This window comes from Erpetoichthys calabaricus, chromosome 9 (assembly GCF_900747795.2).
Source record: "Erpetoichthys calabaricus chromosome 9, fErpCal1.3, whole genome shotgun sequence".
NCBI lineage: Eukaryota > Metazoa > Chordata > Cladistia > Polypteriformes > Polypteridae > Erpetoichthys > Erpetoichthys calabaricus.
Genome location: NC_041402.2, coordinates 125,283,774 through 125,307,233, shown reverse-complemented (window position 1 = coordinate 125,307,233; position 23,460 = coordinate 125,283,774). Strand labels below are relative to the sequence as shown.

At 37.9% G+C, this 23,460-nt stretch overlaps 1 protein-coding gene across 1 annotated transcript in view; it reads right to left on the bottom strand.

Annotated features, from left to right (window-relative positions):
- Positions 1–4,365: 4,365 nt before the first annotated feature.
- Positions 4,366–23,460, bottom strand: part of utp4 (UTP4 small subunit processome component) — a 62,725-nt gene continuing 43,630 nt past the window's right edge. The window contains 6 exon segments of the mRNA XM_028810124.2: positions 4,366–4,577; positions 6,310–6,420; positions 17,790–17,975; positions 18,063–18,158; positions 19,070–19,176; positions 22,663–22,819. Of these exon segments, the coding sequence (XP_028665957.2) occupies positions 4,461–4,577; positions 6,310–6,420; positions 17,790–17,975; positions 18,063–18,158; positions 19,070–19,176; positions 22,663–22,819 (774 nt within the window). The 3' untranslated portion in view covers positions 4,366–4,460.

The following is a 23,460-nucleotide window of genomic DNA, read 5'->3' as shown; positions in this document are numbered from 1 at the left end:
CCGTGAAAAAGCGAGTCGTAGTCCACTGTCTAAGTATCATATGGAAGCGTATTAGGGTACAGAGAAAAGAAAATAGGGACACAGTGGAAAAGAAAGCTCAAAATGTTAACTTTAATCTTGAAATTTCCACTTTAATCACAGTTTATTTTGTCATTAAAGTAGAATGTCATAAACTTCATCTTAAAATCTTTTAATTTACTAGTTTCTCAAATCCCATCGTAACTAAAGTAGCATGTTAAATGCCGTATTGTATGTGTTCTTCTATTTACTCTGTGTGTGTGAATCACTACTTGCTTCTTAAATGGGCTTTCTCTTACACCAACAGGACAAGGAATACATTACATTCATGATATTATAGCTCTTTGAACAATTTAAACACTAAGATGTATGCTTGATATCATTTTCATGATGAAATGAATTAAAGCATGTATTAAACATGGGGCCACAGTGGTGCAGGAGCAGTGCTGAGCTGGCGCCCCGGGGCATCCAGAGATTGTTCCTGCCTCCCGCAAGATGCTTGCTGCGCTGTGCATGACCCTGGATGAAATAATTTATTGCAGCAGTACTGTCTCTTTCAAACATTCTAACCCCCAATTCCTGTCCTTCCTTTTCTTTCTCTAACCAATCGCCACGCAAACAGCTCTTTAATAAAAGTTAAGCTATTTGTAAGCTTAGAACGCAGATTCTTCAAAAATTTTAAGGAAATATCTTCGCATTACATGTTTAATTTTTCCAGCCATCTATCCATCCAGGGTCACGCCAGTCTCAGCAAGCATACAGCGAGAGGCAGGAACAATCCCTGCATGGGGCGCCAGTTCATCGCTATTGCTTTCCACTGTGTCCGCACGTTTACTAAACAGTATACATTATTTAAATGAAGTTAAAAATGTATCTGTATAATTTAATATATATACTTTACTGTTTTCCATCTTAAAAATGATGTCAAGAGCTCCAAGAAGATAGCGCCTGGAAATCTAAATTGATTTAGAAGCCAGTCATCATCATCTGTAAATACGCGCTCTCTTCTGTTGAACTGAATTGAATTCCTTTATTGTTATTGTATGGTACAATGAGATTCAATATGCAAATCCTCCATAGACTTACTTTCCTACAAAATGGTAAAATAACAACAACAATAAGATAAAAAAATGAAAAATATACACTATGAAAGCGTAAGTGACTCAGGTTGTGCAATATTATAACTGTAATGCAAGTTTACAGTGAAGTAATTGCACTTATAAGTACAAACAGTTCTACAGGGAGCACTTGATGGACTGAATGAGTAAGTTTAGAGCTCTTGGGATGAAACTGCTTCTGAACCACGAAGTTCGTGCAGGAAAGGCTTTGCAGCATTTGCCGATTGGGAGAAGTTCAAGCAGTTTGTGTCCATGGCTGAGGCAGCGTGTGCTAGATGCTGTACCCCGATAATTCTCTCTGCTCTTGACACAATCTGCCGTAGATCTTTCCGATCAGCTGCTATATAGCAGTGATTCCCCACTCAGATACAATGGGTTAAAATACTGACACAGTACCAACGCTAAAGCAACTATGGTATTTGGAATTGTTTTGCCTTTCCGTGCATCATTATATTGTTACAGGTTGATTACAATCAGATGCCTTAAACTATGCGGTTAATTTCAGTGTATTTCATAAAGCCGCATCAGGGATATGAATCAAATAAATAAAGGGAAACCACATAGGAACAGAAGCACTGCTTTGACGCTGGGTGCCGCCAGTTTGCAAAACTGAGCCGAAAACGAGCGCACATAATGATTTGATCTGGCGTGAGAATGTGCAAGGCTTTACGGCAAATTTAGTTTTCATACATCACGAGGTGAGCATGGAAACGAGCATACGCAACATTTTTGTGCATATGCATCGTTTATACATGAGGCCCCTGGAGATTTGCTGATAAATATTGCATTATACCTTTTTAACAACAAAAGGAATCCCAAAAATAAAATCCCCCAATAACCACACCAAACAAGTATTTAGTGCAGCAAATACAATGCCCTCTTTCTCAACTATAGTAATAATACACCATTCTGTTACCCACTAAATGCCAACATATATGCAGTAAAGTGAAATTACCAAAAGAAATAAAACTATAAATGTAAATTGGCCAACACCAGCATAATATTAAAATCAATACTACTCCTTGAATGGAGAAAAGCAGTTGCATTAAATTTGCACATCTAGCTATTAATTAGTTTAAAAAAAATCTTTAAAATTATCTTTCTTAAAATATCTTAAAGATTGTAATTTCAGTCTCAAGATGCACAGAAGCAAAAATGTCTCTTCATGCACAGATAAACCCTAACCACAATTTAGCCTTTATTGTATATTTGACTGCTAAGCCAACTTTTCAGGCACAGTGCAAGTAGGTTTGCTCAGTCCCTGCTGTTTGCAACACAACAGCCTCTTTGGGCACCACAGAAGCTGAACACCACACCGAAATGCTTGTTGCATGCCCTATGAGTCCGATCTTCTGCCAGCATATCAACTGCTGTTCTATTTCTAAACAAATCCTAGATATATATTAAAGGAGCAGCACCTTTCCTGTGTAATTAACTAGTTCCAACTCCTTTTAGCAGCAGATTAATAATATCTGCTCTTTACAATAATAATATCCACAACCCTATTGTGAAGTTGTTTTTAATGTAATGTGCATATTTGTTCACTCTATGCTTATACAGAAAACCTTATATATATATATATATATATATATATATATATATATATATATATATAAGCAGCAGGAGACATGAACTAGTGTACCAGTGGCTTGCATGCGAGGGCCTCCACTGAAGTACTGACTAATGTCTACTAGGGATCTGAGAAAAAAAAAAACTGGTAATCAAGAACATATCAAATTGGGTAATGGTAGATGAGACAACTCAAAAGATTTTCTGTCTCGCTATGGAATTATGTAGTAGGTGCAGAATCAATTTTTCTGAGGTGTTTTTCAAGTACAGTAATCCCTCGCTATATCGCGCTTCGCCTTTCGCGGCTTCACTCTATCGCGGATTTTATATGTAAGCATATTTAAATATATATCGCGGATTTTTTGCTGGTTCACGGATTTCTGCAGACAATGGGTCTTTTAATTTCTGGTACATGCTTCCTCAGTTGGTTTGCCCAGTTGATTTCATACAAGGGACGCTATTGGCAGATGGCCGAGAAGCTACCCAACTTACTTCTTTCTCTCTCTCTCTCTCTCTCTTGCGCTGACTTTCTCTGATCCTGACGTAGGGGGTGTGAGCAGGGGGGCTGTTCGCACACCTAGACGATACGGACGCTCGTCTAAATATGCTGAAAGATTATCTTCCCGTTGCTACCTTCTGTGCAGCTGCTTCGTGAAGCGACATGCTGCACAGTGCTTCGCATACTTAAAACGCTAGAATGGCACATACTGATTTTTGACTGCTTGTTTTTCTCTGTCTCTCTTCTCTCTGCTCCAGACGGAGGGGGTGTGAGCTGCCGCCTTCAACAGCTTTGTGCTGCGGTGCTTCGCATACTTAAAAGCCAAACAGCCCTATTGATTTGTTTGCTTTCCTCTCTCTCTCTCTGACGCGCACGCCTTTGAAGAGGAAGATATGTTTGCATTCTTTTAATTGTGAGACGGAACTGTCATCTCTGTCTTGTCATGGAGCACAGTTTAAACTTTTGAAAAAAAGAGACAAATGTTTGTTTGCAGTGTTTGAATAAAGCTCCTGTCTCTCTACAACCTCCCGTGTTTCTGCACAAATCTGTGACCCAAGCATGACAATATAAAAATAACCATATAAACATATGGTTTCTACTTCGCGGATTTTCTTATTTCGCGGGTGGCTCTGGAACGCAACCCCCACGATGGAGGAGGGATTACTGTAGTGGTTTCATTACCGGAGTGATATGATACATTTGCACTTTTTGATTATTCCAGGTTTACTTCTTTTGATTTCTTGGGCTCTGAGCTATTATCCACCTCAGAAATTATCGATAATAACAACAAAAACATCAACAACAAATTTTAAATATTAAATAAGAACATTTAAAACTACTAGAAAAAAACCTTACCTCATTCACAACTGCAAGCAGCAAAAGCCTTCAATGACAGATAAATTAATTGGCCTGGACATACTGTCATAGGTCTTCTAGGATAACTGTTTGTATAGGATACACAAAGAGACCCTTAAAATTTTACATACCTGTATTGTAGCCATTTAGAAAAAAGAAACTGGTTGCCCCGGGGTAGATCCCAGTTGGAATACAATTGCTGTGAGGCAGTTATATTATGTGCAATATATTTGTTCTGCTCTTATTGTACAAAATATTCCAATAAACATTCAGCAGCTGAATGTGAATGGGACAAGTGATCAAAAAAAGAGAAATTCTAAAAGCAAAATAAGTATTTATTTTTAGTATTTTAGGCTACAAAGCAGATGAAGTCGAATGAACAGTCCACTGAAATTAGCTTGTTATGTTCCAAACTTCTTCTGTCTGACTGGAGCAGGCAGCTGTGAAATGATTTCAATTATTGGGCGCTCTATGACAACCATCCACTCTTCATCAAGCAAGTCTGCATACAAGAGGTGCTGCAATGACATAAAAAGAAATTTCACATAAAGAATGCAATACTACAGATATTTTTTCGTGACCTGATGAACACAAAAATAATTGTATTAATTGCTATTTTCTTGGTGTTTCCAGTTTTGGAGCTTTATCCTGTCAATCTTTTCTTCCTGTAGCCTTGGGTTTACAGTAGAGCTGCCACTCTGGCATAATTAGGGTCAAACATACTTAAGACTTTGAAATTTATAACAATAACCATAGCCAAGTATGAATGCTCTCTGTATGTATCATTTGTGTATTTAAAAGCTCGCTCAGTACTGTCCATTTGAGTTCATATTGTTCAAAGTGCACTGTACAACTTGCCTGCTGCCTTTACTATTTCCTGTAGTGTTACCATAATGATTGTTGAGACTGTATCTGCTGCATGGAATGCGTGCATGCTGTATGAATCTGTGCACATAGGGGATGCCCTGTGCTTGGTGTATGACACTGCAGAAATTAATATATAAATGGAATATTTCCTTCAAGCTGTTTCTCTGCCTTTTGCCTGAGCTCTCTAGAAATTGTTTTTCCTGGTGGTCACCGTTTCCTTGTTCTCTTCCTGCCTGTCCTTTTAGGTTTTCATTTATTGTTATTGGTCTTGATATTTTATTTGGAGCAAGTCGGTGTTGGGGGTGGCTTCAGCTTTGTAGTGCCAGAAAAGTGATGATGACTCTTGCAGGCCATTTTGTAGAGCAATCAGTACCTTATTCCTCATGAGCCTCAGGTCAGGCCTTGCTAAGGTTAACAACAAATACTGTTTGGTTCTGCCTATCACTACTAACAACTAAGGTACACTGGTACAAGTTTGTTTTCTATTTTATTGTTCCAATCAACCCTTTATGATTATACAATGTCTATATAACTAGATGCTAGCATCATTCAATCTCATACAGTAAACAAACCTGTCTAATGATATGCCAGCATAGGCATAACATGACTATTGCACCAATGCTTTTAGCACTGGAGTCTTTCGCTGAAGCTCTCTTTCTTCATTTGTTCTTCAATGTAAGAAATTCTCAGCTATCCTAGAGAATATATTAGTGTTCAAGCAAACAAGGTAACAAGTACAGTCCACCGCAGACAAAAGATCTTTAACTGAACTTACAGCATGACGCACTAGTCCAGACAACACTGAACGTAATCCTTAAAGCTTTGATATCATAAACTCTTAACAGTGCCAAGTTTTAATGCACTGTTAGTAATATTTTAACATTAATGAATTAATAAAGTATTTTTTTTTGCCTCTGCACCTTGTGTCATAAAAAAAGTATTTTGTGAGTTTTATTTAGTTTATTATGTTGTCCTATTAGCTTACTGACAAAACATGGATACAAGTAAATTGTTCTAACATTCACTTCACATTAATTTTTCTTGTGTCTTTAACAAAGTGTTCCAAATTATATCCGACCTCCAACTAAACCAAAGAGTCAACTAAATGAATTTGATCAATGAAAAGACTGAACAAACATACATACAGACGGACATAATGAAGACTCAATCCTTATTGAGAGAAAGTATAATGTAAAAAAGTTATTTTAAATCTTGTATGCGTTTGAAATGTGACAATAATTACACTTTTAAATTAACTGAAGGCCTTGTAGTTTTACTGGTGAAGACTTCTAAGTTAATGTCATGACTACAAAGACTGGCTTGGACTTTATAGAGTTTGTTCTCTCTAAGGCAACAGTCACAAGGTATGGATAAAACATATACCTGATAGTTTTTGCAAATTTTAAAAGCATGGCTTTGTCTTTTTCGTTCATCATCTGGCAGGTTTTTCAGAATCAACTGGTTATATAATGGCATTTTCCTGTCTGGAAGAGGCTGTGAAAATATAATTCATGAAAAACAACCACATTTTAAGTTACTTCTAAAAAAAATATAAACACATTATTACAGTGTATTCTGGTAATGCAGAAATGCAAAGCAGTACTTAGAGTATTTTGCAAAGTTAGATGGCGCAGCTTTTGATTCCCATGGGAAAATTAATTCAATACTATTTTTTGTGTTCTGAGAAACTGAAAAGTGTTGTGACATGCTCAGCTTACAGATAAAAAAACAAGTAAGCAAAGGAAGGGTAGAGTAGCTGCCTTTTATTACATACACACACATACATACATTATATATATATATATATGTATGTATATGTATATACACACAGTACTGTGCGAAAGTTTTAGGCAGGTGTGAAAAAATGATGTAAACAAAGAATGCTTTCAAAAATGGAAGTGTTAATCATTTATTTTCATCAATCAACAAAATGCAGTCAATGAACAAAAGAGAAATCTAAATCAAATCAATATTTGGTGTGACCACCCTTTGCCTTCAAAACAGCATCAATTCTTCTAGGTACACTTGCACACAGTTTTTGAAGGAACTTGGCTGGTAGGTTGTTCCAAAAATCTTGGAGAACTAACCACATTCTTCTGTGGATGTAGGCTTCCTCACATCCTTCTGTCTCTTCATGTAATCCCAGACACACTCGATGATGTTGAGATCAGGGCTCTGTGGGGGCCATACCATCACTTCCAGGACTTCTTGTTCTTCTTTACGCTGAAGATAGTTCTTAATGACTTTGGCTGTATGTTTGGGGTCGTTGTCTTGCTGCAGAATAAATTTGGGGCCAATCATACGCCTCTCTGATGGTATTGCATGATGGATAAGTATCTGCCTGTATTTCTCAGCATTGAGAACACCATTAATCCTGACCAAATCTCCAACTCCATTTGCAGAAATGCAGCCCCAAACATTCAAGGAACCTCCACCATGCTTCACTGTTGCCTGCAGACACTCGTTGTTGTACCACTCTCCAGCCCTTCAACGAACAAACTGTCCACTGCTACAGCCAAATATTTCAAATTTTGACTCATCAGTCCAGAGCACCTGCTGCCATTTTTCTGCACCCCAGTTCCTATGTTTTCGTGCATACTTGAGTCGCTTGGCCTTGTTTCCATGGCTTTTTGGCTGCAACTCTTCCATGAAGACCACTTCTGGCCAGACTTCTCTGGACAGTAGATAGGTGTACCTGGGTCCCACTGGTTTCTGCCAGTTCTGAGCTGATGGCACTGCTGGACATCTTCTGATTTCGAAGGGTAATAAGCTTGATGTGTCTTTCATCTGCTGCACTAAGTTTCCTTGGCCGACCACTGCGTCTACGATCCTCAACGTTGCCCGTTTCTTTGTGCTTCTTCAAAAGAGCTTGAACAGCACATCTTGAAACCCCAGTCTGCTTTGAAATTTTTGTCTGGGAGAGACCTTGCTGATGCAGTATAACTACCTTGTGTTATGTTGCTTTGCTCAATCTTACCATGACATGAAACTGTGACTGTGTTTCAACCTACGTGTGACATTGATGATCATTTGAAGGTTTGAAGGCAAAAGGTAGTAACACCAAATATTGATTTGATTTAGATTTTTTTTTTTGTTCACTCACTTTGCATTTTATAAATTGATAACAATAAACAATCATTACTTATATTTCTGAAAGCATTCTTTGTTTACAGCATTTTTTCACACCTGCCTAAAACTTTTGCACATTACTGTATATATAACACCGTGGCGGATGTTAGCAGATTGCTGGCCAACCACAAGTGTTACCTGGTAGGTAACCACCTATACAATCAGATTGTGACACAGACTTCGAATGCCGTGAATGTAATTACCCCGATCTACATGCTGTCAAATAACTGAACCACACGCCATGGCGCAACGTTAGGGGCATCGCCTCTGGCGCTGACGTCCAAGGTTCGATTCCCGAGAGGGAGTGCGGTGGAGTGTGTACGCCTGATGAGCCCAGAATGAGGGCGAAACACGTGTCGCGTACTCTTTGCATTTATTTGACAGTAAACTATTTCAACCATATATATATATATATATATATATATATATATATATATATATATATAAATTATATACACACACACACACATATATATGCAGACATACATACAGTATCTCACAAAAATGAGTACACCCCTCACATTTTTGTAAATATTTTATTCTATCTTTTCATGGGACAACACTGAAGATATGACACTTTGATACAATGTAGTCAGTGTACAGCTTGTATAACAGTGTAAATTTGCTGCCCCCTCAAAATAACTCAACACACAGCCATTAATGTCTAAACCACTGGCAACAAAAGTGAGTACACCCCTAAGTGAAAAATGTCCAAATTGAGCACAGTTAGCCATTTTCCCTCCCTGGTGTCATGTGACTCGTTAGTGTTACAAGGTCTCAGGTGTGAATGGGGAGCAGGTGTGTTAAATATGGTGTTATCGCTCTCACACTCTCTCATACTGGTCACTGGAAGTTCAACATGGCACCTCATGGCAAAGAACTCTGAAGATCTGAAATAAAGAATTGCTGCTCTACAAAAGATGGCCTAGGCTATAAGAAGATTGCCAACACCCTGAAACTGAGCTGCATCATCGTGGCCAAGACCATACAGTGGTTTAACAGGACAGGTTCCACTCAGAACAGGCCTCGCCATGGTCGACCAAAGAAGTTGAGTGCATGTGCTCAGTATCGTATCCAGAGGTTGTCTTTTGAAAATAGACATATGACTGCTGCCAGCATTGCTGCAGTGGTTGAAGGGGGGGGGGGGGGTTTGCCTGTCAGTGCTCAGACCATACGCCGCACACTGCATCAAATTGGTCTGCATGGCTCTCGTCCCAGAAGGAAGCCTCTTCTAAAGATGATGCACAAAAAAGACCGAAAACATTCTGCTGAAGACAAGCAGACTAAGGACATGGATTTTTGGAACCATGTCCTGTGGTTTGATGAGACCAAGATAAACTTATTTGGTTCAGATGGTGTCAAGCGTGTGTGGCGGCAACCAGTTGAGGAGTACAAAGCCAAGTGTGTCTAGCCTACAGTCAAGCATGGTGGTGGGAGTGTCATGGGGGCTGCATGAGTGCTGCCGGCACTGGGGAGCTACAGTTCATTGAAGGAACTATGAATGCCAACATGTACTGTGACATACAGACGGAAACTGGGCTGCAGGGCAGTATTCCAACATGATAACGACCCCAAACACACCTCAGAGACGACCACTGCCTTGCTAAAGAAATTGAGGGTAAAGGTGCTGGACTGGCAAGCATGTCTCCACACCTAAACCCTACAGAGCATCTGTGGGGCATCCTCAAACGGAAGGTGGAGGAGCGCAAGGTATCCAACATCCACCAGCTCCGTGATGTCATCATGGAGGAGTGGAAGAGGATTCCAATGGCAACCTGTGAAGCTCTAGTGAACTCCACGCCCAAGAGAGTTAAGGCAGTGCTGGAAAATAATGGTGGCCACACAAGATATTGACACTTTGGGCACAATTTGGACATTTTTCACTTAGGGGTGTACAGTAATCCCTCGCTATATCGCGCTTCGACTTTCGCGGCTTCACTCTATCGCGGATTTTATATATAAGCATATCTAAATATATAACGCGGATTTTTCGCTGCTTCACGGGTTTCTGCGGACATTGGGTCTTTTTACTTCTGGTACATGCTTCCTCAGTTGGTTTGCCCAGTTGATTTCATACAAGGGACGCTATTGGCGGATGACTGAGAAGCTACCTAATCAGAGCACACAGTTAAGTTCCTGTGTGCTGATTGGCTCAGCGACGGATGCTGCATTAACCAGGAAGTCTCATCTCACTCATTCAGCATTAACGTGCTCCTGCTACTGCTTCAGGGGCCGTGTCCAAGCGGCAACAGAAGATGCAAATGATTGCAGAAAAGGTAAAAGTTTTGGATATGCAGAAGGAAGGGAACAGCTATACCGCTGCAGGACACCATTACGGCATCAATGAGTCCACGATTCTTTTTATATAAAAAGGAGGAAAAGCATATAAGATCTACGGCCACAGTGTCCTTTAACCAGGGCGCAAAACGAGTTGCAAGTGGACGTAATAAGGCAGTAGTCTGGATGGAATCTGCTTTAGGGATTTGGATTGAAGACTGCCGGAAGGAGAACAACGGCGGTGCTACACAGTCGCCTGAAGAGGATCCTTTAGAAGAGCTGTAACGCTCTCCTTTGTTGTGCAGTAAAATTAAACTCATCATTATCGGACAAGTCGTCGTGTCATTGTTGCTGAGTAACCATAATTAATTATCTATGTACAGTACTTATTACATGTACATAGTTTAGTGTCACTGTACACACATTTTATTGTATACAATTTTTCTTGCATTGTACGTATTTATTGCTGGTGGCCTGTCTGTCATAATGGCTGTAACATATGTGATATCGAAGACGCTCGATATCTTTAAAATAATATTTAGGTTTTACTGTATATAAACTGTGTTTACATACATAATTTCAACGAATCTTACCTAATATCTAAGAGAATAAAAAGGGTTTATGCTGTATAATTGTGCGGGAAATATTTATAATAGTGTGGGAGAGTTTATAAGGGCTTAAAATATATAAAAAGAACCATATGAACATATGGTTTCTACTTCGTGGATTTTCACCTTTCGCGGGGGTCTCTGGAACGCAACCCCCACGATGGAGGAAGGATTACTGTACTCACTTTTGTTGCCAGAGTTTTAGACATTAATGGCTGTGTGTTGAGTTATTTTGAGAGGACAGCAAATTTACATTGTTATACAAGTTGTACATGGACTACTTTACATTGTATCAAAGTGTCATATCTTCAGTGTTGTCCCATGAAAAGATATAATAAAATATTTACAAAAATGTGAGGGGTGTACTCACTTTTGTTAGATTAGATAGATCATTCATTCATTCATACAGACCAAAATTCTGTATCATGGTATTTTTCAAAATTATACCGGTTTCATTTATACGATTTTTTTTCCCCGTGCTCAGTGGATGTTAACCACATTTTCCACTGCAATTGCTGGCTACGAATAACCTATTCCACTGTCATGAGAATTGTACATTGTACAAAAAAACATTTTAATGTGCACACAAGTATTAATACAGGTTTGCATGGCCCCATAAAGTGACAGTTTTCAAGGGGGCGGCACTAATGAAGAGAAGGAATCACACTGCATGACAGATGCAGTCAAAATATAGAACCTTTTTTACTGAACAATGCTTGGAAACAACTTAAACTAAAATTTTGACAACATATTTTCAACCATCTAAAGAGTCATTTAGACTTAGTAAAATATCCAGAGGTGCTTGTCAAAAGTTGTATTGCACTGAACATGCGACTTAAAGTGACTTTTTAAACAACTTTACCATCAATAAACTGCATAATATTTAAACTAATAAATAATAACAATAAAATAAATAACAGTGCAACTTCCAGTAATAATACTATTACTTCCAAGACTTCAAAGCCCAGGTGCATTACACAGAATTCACCAAATTAAAATGAAATAAAATAAAACAAGTGCAACTTGGTGATTACATCTTTACCAACTGAACCATAATTAAGGTAAACTGCATTAATATGAACCTTGCTTCAAGCTAAGCTATATACATAAATAATAAAACTACAACTTGCATTTATAATGCTATTTGTGGTATAGCCCTACTGAAGCGTATTAGGGCCACAGTGAAGAAGAAAAAAAAAAAACTACTGAGATTAAAGTCGTCATTTCCACTTTATTCTCGTAGTTTATTTTGTCATTAAAGTAGAATGTCGCAAACTAAACTTCATTCTAAAAGCGGTGTTTAATTCACTAGATTTTCTCAAACCCCGTCATAAGTTATGTAGCACATTAAATGCTTTGTGTTAAGTGTTCCCTGACCCAGTTGTTAACTGCTACGCTCTCCTTAAACTGTGGCAGTGATTGCTGCACAGAATACATTCACCTCATGATATTCCTGCTCTCTGAAAATGTAGAATGCTAAGATAATTTTTCATGATGAAATGCATTAAAACTGGTATTAAACATGCACGGTAGTGTGGCGGTAGTGCAGCTCCCTTGCAGTAAGAGCTCCCCAGGTGTACGTTCACTATAGAGAACTTTACGGCAGGTGTGACGAGGTTCCAAAAAACTGGATGTATGAATGGGTATCGCACAGGTTTAACTTAAATATTGTGTAAATGTTGGGTTTGTGATCTGGTGGTCGAAGACACGAACACAGAATTCAATGAATGTTCTTCTAAGCGGGCTTTTTTTATTGCATGCGTGATGTCTCTTTCTGACGTACCAAACCTCCAGTTCCTATCCTTCCTTTTTCCACATAACCAATTGCCACATGATAAACGTCCTTGTGAAATTAAAACTAATTATAAACTTAGACCACGGAGTGTTCAGAACTTTAAAAAAAAAATCTTCGTTATACATGTTTAATTATGCCATCCATTCAGGGTTGCACCCATCGCAGCAAGCATTGTGGGCAAGGCAGGAGGAAATCCTGAACGTGGCGCCAGCACATCGCAGGGTGAAAACAAACAATACACACACTAGCAAGGTTAATATAGCATAACAAAACCCCACATCCTACATGATTTTGAAAGGAAACTGAAGCATGCCGAGTAAACCCACCAGAAAAAACATGCAAATTCAAAGCAGGGAACACCCGGGACCACCTTGCTACAAGGCAGCAGTGCAACCTCCACGCCACCGTGCCCCCACATGATTAATACATGCTTTAATGCATTTCATCATGAAAATTATATCAAGTATTTATCTTAGCATTCTAAATGTTCAGGGAGCAGGAATATCATGAAATTAATATATTCTGTCTGCTGTCTGCACCTCCTCTTAGTGCAAGAGGAAGTCAGTTTAAGAAGCACGTAGCGATTAACATGGCTCTGGGAAACACAACACAAAGCATTTAATGTGCTACATAACTTATGACGGGGTTTGAGAGGATCTAGTAAATTATTCATTTTAAGATGAAGTTTAGTTTACGATGTTCTACTTCAATAACAAATTACGAGAATAAAATCAACAAGTCGACTTTAATCTCGACAAACGGCGAGAATAAAGTAGAAATGTCGACTTTATTCTTGTCATAACGAGATTTTATATATTATAAAAAAAATCTTGGAAGGCTTGGAAGGAGACGATATGTGATCTTCTCAGAAGACAATCTGACATCCTACAAGAGACACTTTTAACGTCACATGAGACAAGGCAGTGAGACAAAAGGAGAGCTACTGTACAGGCTTTTAAATGATCGACGCGCAGTGTGACAAGCAGAACACGCAGTTCAGCAGCAGAAAGACAGCAGGTGATCAGACTGCATCTCCTCACCGTGCGTTCAGCCCCCACCCCCTTACATATACATATATATATACACACACATTATATATATATATATATATATATATATATATATATATATATATGTGTGTGTGTGTGTGTGTGTGTGTGTGTATATATATACTGTATGTATATGTATATTGTCACGCTTGGGTCACAGATTTGCACAGAGACACAGGAGGTTGTAGAAAAAAAAGGAACTTTATTCAAAGCACTGCAAACAAACATTTGTCTCTTTTCAAAAGTTTAAACATGCTCCATGACAAGTCAGAGATGACAGTTCCGCCAGGAGCAGAGAATGTCTGAGAGAGAGAAGGAGAAGCAAATAACCAATTTAACAAACTGAAAGAAGCCTGTACAGGCTTTTTAAGAAGGCGGAGCACTGCGCGAGAGGCATATTACGCGACAAGAGTCGGCCAGAAGGGAAAGGAGGAATGTGAAGGTAGTCTGTCAATGTGTTTTAGGGGTTTTCCCAGGGGTGTCTGTATTCTCTGGAGGTGCGATCAGCTCCGCGGCTCACACCCCCTCCCTCAACTTTATTCACGTTTCCGTGAATCAAGCGATCCTCCAGACCAGGTTCAAACAGACGTGACAGGACATCAGCATTAATATGCTCAGAGCCAGGTAGATGCCGGACTATAAAACTGTAAGGTTGTAAGCCCAAGAACCATCTCATGAGACGGGAGTTTGTATCTTTTTGACGGTATAACCACTGAAGTGGAGCATGACCAGTTACTAATGTGAGATTTCGTCCCTATAAGTAATACCGTAGCGCTTCTACAGCCCATTTAATCGCCAAACATTCTTTCTCAATAGTTGAATAATTGCGTTCTCTGGGGAGTAATTTCCTACTCAAGTATGTGATAGGGTGTTCTTCCCCATCAAAAATCTGGGACAGGACTGCACCTACTCCGAATGCACTTGCGTCTGTCTGTAGTATAAAATCTTTAGAGAAATCGGGATTTCGCAACACTGGATAAGAAGACAAAGCAGTTTTGAAATCTGAAAAGGAACATTTGCAACGTTCTGTCCATACAATAGGGCGTTTTTTTCTTCCTTTAGTAAGCTCTAAGAGAGGAGCAGCCCTATTTGCAAAGTCAGGGATGAATCTTCTGTAGTAACCCGCTAGCCCCAGAAAAGCGCGTACCTGTTTCTGCGTTTTAGGATGTGGGTAAGCGAGCACCTCTTCTATTTTTCTTAATTGTGGACGAAGTAAACCCCTGCCCATGGAGTAACCTAGATAATGAGTCTCACACATACCCAGTTTACATTTCTTAGGGTTAGCAGTCAATCCAGCTTGTTTCAGGCTATCAAGGACAGCCTGGAGACATTCTAAATGCGAATGACAATCATTGCTGAAAATCACCACATCATCAAGATATGCCCCAGAATATTCAGAATGTGGAGGCAGTATCTGATCCATCATATGCTGAAACGTTAGAGGGGCCCCATGAAGAACAAACGGGAGTCTTGTAAATTCATAAAGTCCATCAGGAGTCGCAAATGCTGTTTTCTCACAACTGTCAGCCTCTAGAGGTCCCTGCCAATAACCCTTTGTGAGGTCTAGCGTGGAGATATAGGTCGTCTGACCCAGTTTTTCCAACAGCTTGTCTACTCGGGGCATTGGGTAAGCATCAAATTTAGAGACTTTATTCATGCGCCTAAAATCAATACAGAAGCGAACCGAACCATCTTGCTTGAGAACTAACACGACCGGACTACACCAGTCACTTTTACTTTCTCGAATTACACCTAGCTCCAGCATCTTCTTGACTTCTTCGCGCACAATATTTCTTCGTGCTTCCGGGATTCGAAACGGCCGCATCTGTACCCGGACACTGGGTTCAGTAGTGATTTTATGTTCTGCTAAATTACTGACGCCTGGCAAGTCTTATATTATTATAATATAATGTATATATATATATATATATATATATATATATATATATATATATATATATATATATATATATATATATATATATATATATATATATATATATATATATATATATATACTAATAAAAGGCAAAGCCCTCACTGACTCACTCACTCATCACTAATTCTCCAACTTCCAGTGTAGGTGGAAGGCTGAAATTTGGCAGGCTCATTCCTTACAGCTTACTTACAAAAGTTAGGCAGGTTTCATTTCGAAATTCAAAGCGTAACGGTCATAACTGGAACCTCTTTTTTGTCCATATACTGTAATGGACTGCAGCTCGCTGGCCGTGGGAGGCGGGGTTGCGTATCGCATCATCACACCTCCCACGTAATCACGTGAACTGACTGTGAACGCAGTACGTAGAAAACAAGGAAGAGCCCCAAAGAGCGCTGAAGAAAACATTCATTACACAATTGAGAAGGCAGCGAAACAACAAGAAGCGAGAGAGTGACGCATACATAGGATTGTATGTAAATACAATTAATCCGTTCCAGACCATATGAACTGTATGTAAATATATATATTTTTTAAAGTTTTTAAGCACAAATATAGTTAATTAAACCATAGAATGCACAGCGTAATAGTAAACTAAATGTAAAAACATTGAATAACACTGACAAAACCTTGAACAACTGAGAAAACTAACAATGCAATAGTTCGCGCTATAGCGCTACCAACCGCTGGCTAAAAACACTTTTTTTTTTAATGAGTTTTAAGCACAGGGGAAAAAATGACCATTGGAAAAAATCCATAATTTACTAAACCACCAAGAAAAGTAACATTGCAACAATGCACACTACGAACCGATCGCTGTAAACAGAAGTGAAAACAAAAACAAGCCCATTGCATTCTTTAACTGCCTTCCTAACTTATGCGTCCAGCCCTCTCTCTTGCGCTGCCTGTGTGTCTCTCTCTCTCTCGTGTGTGTGTGTGTGTGTGTGTGGTGCTCTCTCTCTCTCTCTCTCTCTTGCTCACTGCACAGGAAATGCACAGGGAGAGACTGAACACGTACAAACCGAAACTGGCTTGTTCGTATACCAAGTGTGTGGTCGTGAACAGGTGCAAAAGTTTGGCGAACTTTTTGATCATAAACCGATTTGTACGTGTTCCGAGATTCCACTGCATGTATATTATTATATATATATATAATATATATATATATATATATATATATATATATATATATATATATACACACACACATACATATATATATTTTCCCCCCTCGATCTTGCTGCTGCTAAGCTCCTAAACTCTTTCAAAGGAGATCTGTCTTTGACAAGAAATCTTTTTCATTTTCAATTAAGAATATATAATTTGCAACTACAGGTAAAAAAAAAAAGTCATCAGAGACTGAATGAAGACTACACAAATCCACCCAGGCTGTATAATGTTTTGCATTGCTTATATTTGCTGCTGTTGAATTTGATGTAAATAAAAACTTTTTAAGTGAAGGCCACTGTCTTTTTGTCCGACTGTTGTCAGTGTAGCCAAGCAGCTAGTTGTTTGTTCCTTATCTAGCTGTTGTCTCTTAAGGGCACAAGAGAACATTCTTGTGAAGCCCTCTGATGATGGTAAAACTGGGTTGAAGTAATGACAGCCCCAGTCAGCAAGTAGCCCGGTACAGAAATCCCCAGGGTTGAGTACATGAGGTACAATATGGACAGTAAGACAGATTTGAGATTACAGATAACAGTTATATAGCTGGTTTGACATGGTTTTCTTAATGGGAATAGGAAGATATCTAGGAGGATTAGTCGGGACCTTTCGTGCTACATGCATGTCATAGGTGATCTGATAACATGATACAACACCACCTGATTCACAGATTTTTGCTGCCTACAGCAAATACTTTTACTATCCCAGTTACAGTTACCTGGTACAATTTTTTCAATGGCTACATGCCAAAGGATAACAGGAACTTTTACACACTAATTAATAGGAAACACACACAAACACCTTTTCAAAAGTAGTTTAAAACCACTTTATACTTCAGATTCCTCTATTGTTATCCCTGCAGGGTAGAAGACAAGGAGTAAAACTTTGTTAATCATCATACTTACTAGGCTTTTGTCAATGATGCATAGCATATACATGTCATGAAGCATTATCTGAGATGGTTTCCTTGGGTTAAATGCCACATGTGTAACAGGAGTATCTCTTTCAAACCAAAGGCTGTGCAATCCTTCTTTTTGTACTTTTCTGCTCCAGTCTGTGTACTGTTTCTCTGTAATACTAAACTCAAATATCTACAAGAAAATGAGTTTAAAATTATCCATATTATAAATAAGCAAACTAACAGGCAGAGTAGGAATATGTCCAAAAATGCAACATACTTGACGATCTGAGTAGACAATAAGCAGGTCGTCTGTCTCTGGATGTATTTCCATTGCACTGGGGTTTGCACTGTAAACAGGAACACCACAATGGTGCTGTGGGGATTAAACATAAAAAAATAAATAATAAATGGGATTTTAATAATGGTTATACCTGTTGCTATACTACTACATTATACTATTTGCTAGTACCATAATCAAGCCACTGCTGTGTACTTGTCTATGCCATCTTCTTCTGGAAGAATATATAAAATTATGAAAATGAAATATTAACTTTCCAATCAATTCTGCACACTGCATGTTACATTTGATATTGTTATAATACAAACAAACAGAGCTCAGCAACATGAAGAGTTTATAACAGTCCATACATTAGAAACAGTAGTAGCAGAACTGCCATGTGTAAACATGAAAAAATCTTACTTTTTTTACAATAAATAAAAAACAGCAACTGCACACTACAGTTTAGCATAACTAATGTGTACCATAAGGTTTAAAGATAGTATACTATTATTTAAACACACAGTGAACACAAATAAAAACATAAAAACCTTCAACATGCCCGGACTTCTTCTGTGTTTGCCACTTAGAATAAAGCAATATGTCTGATAACATTCTAACAGAATTTTTATTTTCATAATTTGATACTAAAATTTATATTAAAAGTAGATAACGCCAAATAACTTAGTTATTTAAAAAAATAAATAAAAATGGCAACAAAGTCATAATGAAGGAGTATACACTTCAGAAAAAAAAAATCACCCAATAAGATGAAAGCTTTTCATCAACTACACTTTAAGCAGAGTTGATGTGCACATGATATAAACAGATAAAATTTAATGAATAGGTTTGGTTTTATTTCCCCCAGTTCACCCAAATAACTTAAGTAAAATGAAAGTTAGCATCACTGAAATGAATGAATAATGAAATAGATAAAACTGTTAGAAAAATTTTAAAACCAACTGAATAGACATTTTTACATAAAAACTGAAAATTAATTGCCCTACCTTTAATTTTTTTAAATCATATATATTAATTTCACAGTTGTGACTTGCAGCAGCAAGCCACCGCCCATTAGCACTTGCTGATAGTAAATATAATGGTTCAGAGACATCTATGTGAAAGGGCAACAAGAAACAAAAAAAAAACATGTCAACAGTCAAAATAAAAAATAGTAAACAATCATTAATAAGAAGTCAATATAAATGACGTAATTATTTAAACGTAATTAAGATAATAAATAAGTTTAATTTTCTTCACAATGAAATAAAATGGAGGAGGAGTAAACTAAATGAAGTTCAGAAAATAAGTAGAAATTGCAGTACATGGAAATCAGTATTCTGTTCATTTTGTGTTCATATACAAAGTGTTTTTATTTAGTTTAGTTGTTTTTTTGTACTTGAGGCTCTTTTATAGTTCCTTGAAACATGCACTTTATATAGGTAGGAGACAAACAGTAACAAATTATAGATTCTAAAGTTTTTATTCAAACCAAGGATGATGGTGATATCCAAGACTAAAATTCAGTACAGATGTGGATAACCCATCAGTTTGTCTTGGACGGGCAGGGGCCAGTCTCTAGGTTTACATGGCCAATTAAACAAGTAAATCATCTAGTTTCTCAAGCATTGGGTAACAACCCACTTCAGTGTCACACGTTTTTGCCAGTGGGTCACGAGTTGCTATCTCTCTATTATAAAAAGAAATCCTGTCCCCTGTCCTGATAGTCTACGATACGTGATCTTCTCGAAAGATAATTTAAAGACCCGCGAGACGAAAGAGACCTGCCACGGTGCATCTCACGGGAACATAGAACGAGAGTCTTGCAAGACACACCCTACTTACAAGTAATATCAAAAAAAAACAAATCAGTAGTGTAAAGGCAGTCACGCAGCACACACAGCTCCAGGGCTCTCAGTGCATATAAAGTGTATAAGGTCAATACGGTAGAAATGAAATGAATAGGGTAGAAATAAAACGATGACGATTAAACGTAGAAGAAAGAAAAGCGCGGAGAACAGAGACCCAAAAGCGATGGAGAGAAAAAAATGCTAAAATGAAAAACAATAATCTAGGTGCAAATTTAGAAAATAGAGAATAGAGACTCAAATGCGTTGGACAGAAAAAAGAGCAAAAAAGATTAATTGAGGTGCAAATTCAGAAAATAAGGAAAGTAATTATCAGCCCGGAACAAGTGGAATTGAGAAAAAAAGCACGTCCAATCCAGCTCAGAATTAAAAGACAATGAGTAAAAGAAAATGGAACTTCATAAAGACGTTCACAAACGTTGACACTAAACACATACAGAGCAAGTTAGAGACTACGAAACCAGGGAAATTAGAAAGGCTCAAAAAAAAAAAAAAAAAAAAAAGTCACTATACACATGTGGAGAAAGCTGCGACAGCAGCTACCCCAACTGAACGCGAGCAGCATTATACATCCTGCAAGAAAGAATTCAACCATTCCTGTGGCCAGAAATAAAAGATAGGTATTGCTTTTACAACATCACGCGAGACCAGGCAGTGAGCCAGCATTTAAAACAAGTCAACAGACCTCTATGCTAGCAGTTGTTGGATTGCTTTTGGCAGGCAAGCATCGTGTGCTCAGAGCTCTTAAAACAAAAACATGTGACAGGAAGAAGAGGCAGCTAGCAAGCAGCAAAAAGACAGCAAATGATCCAAAGGCATATCCTTAGCGTACGTTCAGCCACAACACACTTCACAACACGAGCAGTATTATACGTCCGGGAAGAAAGAGATGTATCCTCGCGCGGGGCAGGAAATAAATAAACAAGTATTGTTTTTACAAAAGTTTTTAAAGTAAAAATGAAAATAATGCATATGTAACAATTCACTAGAAAATAACAATCCTCTTTAAATTGTAGGTTGCCTGCCTAAGGTAAAGTCATCCCTGATGAATGGGGACGTGGGAATGAGGGGTCCTTTCATTGGATTAGAGCTATTTCAGATGTGGAAAGGCAAAATGGGGGAGGCAGCTTGATGAATGAGGTCTCCAGGACTTAAAACAAATCCAAATCATATTATGTGATATCATCTAATGTGAAATTCTACTCCATACTTCTAGAATTTTTATTTTTATACTGTATTGAGGATTTATTCTGTTCTATGTATTGTACTGTACGACTCAGAATTAAAAGACAATGAGTAAAATGACAAAGTAGAACTTCATAATGATGTTTACACACGTTGCCGCTAAACACATGCAGAGCAGGTTAGAGATTATGAAACCAGTGAAATTAGAAAGGCTCCAAAAAAAAACCAAAAAAACAAAAAAAAAAGTTAAAGGATATGAAAGTAGGAAAATTAGAAAATATAAAAACAAGTAAAGATCACAGTAGCGCAAACAAACAAACTGCCTCATTTAACTATGCACCAGTCTAACTTTGGTTTTGCACAATAATTACTACACTATTGCACCTTAACACTTAATTCTACTTTATTCACATAATTGTACTTATTTATTATGTTCTACTATACTGTTATCTTTCAATCTATGACTTTTTGTTAATTTAACTGATATTCTTCTAACTTTGCACAGTTTTTGATAAGCGGATCAGGATGCATTTCACTGCGTGTTGTCCTGTGTAACTACGCATGTGACAAATAAAGAATCTTGAGAATTTCAAAAACGGAGTTTACCGCACATGCATTTATTGGTTACTTTGTTCATGTATATATATGTATATATATATATATATATATGTATTATATATATATATATATATATATATATATATATATATATATATATATATCGGTCTGCTTATTTATAACACTACATTTACCCCAGGAGTCAAAAATGTTTTGTCTAGCCCTTGTACAAAAACCTAGACAAAAGCTGGGGTATCACCTTGGTAACCCCATGTACTTTTGGAAGTGTGAGAGGAAAATAGCATGACTTTACAGACAGGAGACCAATGCAGAACTCTACATACATTTTTACTTTGTAAAAAAAAATTATTAACTGCTGATGATGTAGATCGTTTTGTCTGTGCTGAAATTCCAAACAGAGTAACCTGTCCTGACCTCATTAAAAAGATTCAGCATATTGGGACTCGCAAGATTACAAATATTGTTTTTACAGAAGTTCTGAAATAAAACTGAAACTAATGAAATAGCAGCAATTCAAAGAAAAAAAATCTTAAAAGTGTGTATCCGGAAAACCAAACACGGGGGTTGGCGAGCGAAGCGAGCAGGGGGCGAAGCCCCCTAGTTGTTTATAAAGGTAACAGTCGCTATGGGTCCCAACTGTGATGATTCTGCTCAATCCATCCACCCCACCGACACCTCCCCCCCCCCCCCCTTTCTGGTGATCACACTGGATTCACAAAATAGAGCAATAATACATCCACCCCTAGAAGGACAACAATCATACTTGATTCACCGAGGGGGACCCCTCCAATCTTACTGGGTTGTGAGGACCGTTACACAGGAAAAAGTGGGTTGTGACACCAAAAAGGTTGAGAACACTGAACTAGTATACGTCATATGATTAATGCACAATTTAAAAACTAACAATATGAAAACTGCAAAAAGTGTTTAAAGATAACCAAAAATGAGCTTCCACAATACAGACTTACCAGACTTTGGATGGAATGTGTGGAGATGCTTGCACTCTGTTTCAAAAATACTAAGAACATGAACAGCTGCTTGAGGAGAGGCTATAAAAAGCTTTGAAGAGTCAGCTGAAAACTGAAGCTGGTGGGCGGAGTATAAAATCTTTGGAAGATTCTGTACCTAAGAAGAAAATACACAGAAATTCTTCATTTGTACCCTTAAAAGACGGCGCAATTTTCATATGTTTCCATAAGAAAGCTGCCTTTTATGAAATTAGTAAGCCATCTTGTATTCCTCATACTTTAAAGTTTAGTGTCGCTCTCTGTGCCATGACGACCCCACTCATTTTATAGCAATCTAGACAGAACACTACCGAATTCCTGTAAATTCTGAACAGCTTCACAATCAAGTATGATCAATCATATTTTGAGGGCTTTTCACAGAGAACAATAATGTAAATAAAAAAAATGAAAAATGTATTCTAAAAATGGTTTAGTTACCTTTATCTGTTCATATCACCCTTTAGTCCAGTTTACAGAATAATATATACAATGCTTTCCATTACCTAAAGTGGAAATATAGTCTGTATCTTCAAATAAGGTAGAACACTTACCCCATATTGCCTTTGATGGGGCTAGAATAAGGGTGCCCACACTGTATGTATATGTATGTATATATATATATATATATATATATATATATATACACACATAGTGATCCCTCGCTATATCGCGCATCGCCTTTCGCGGCTTCACTCTATCGCGGATTTTATATGTAAACATATTTAAATATATAGCGCGGATTTTTTGCTGGTTCACGGA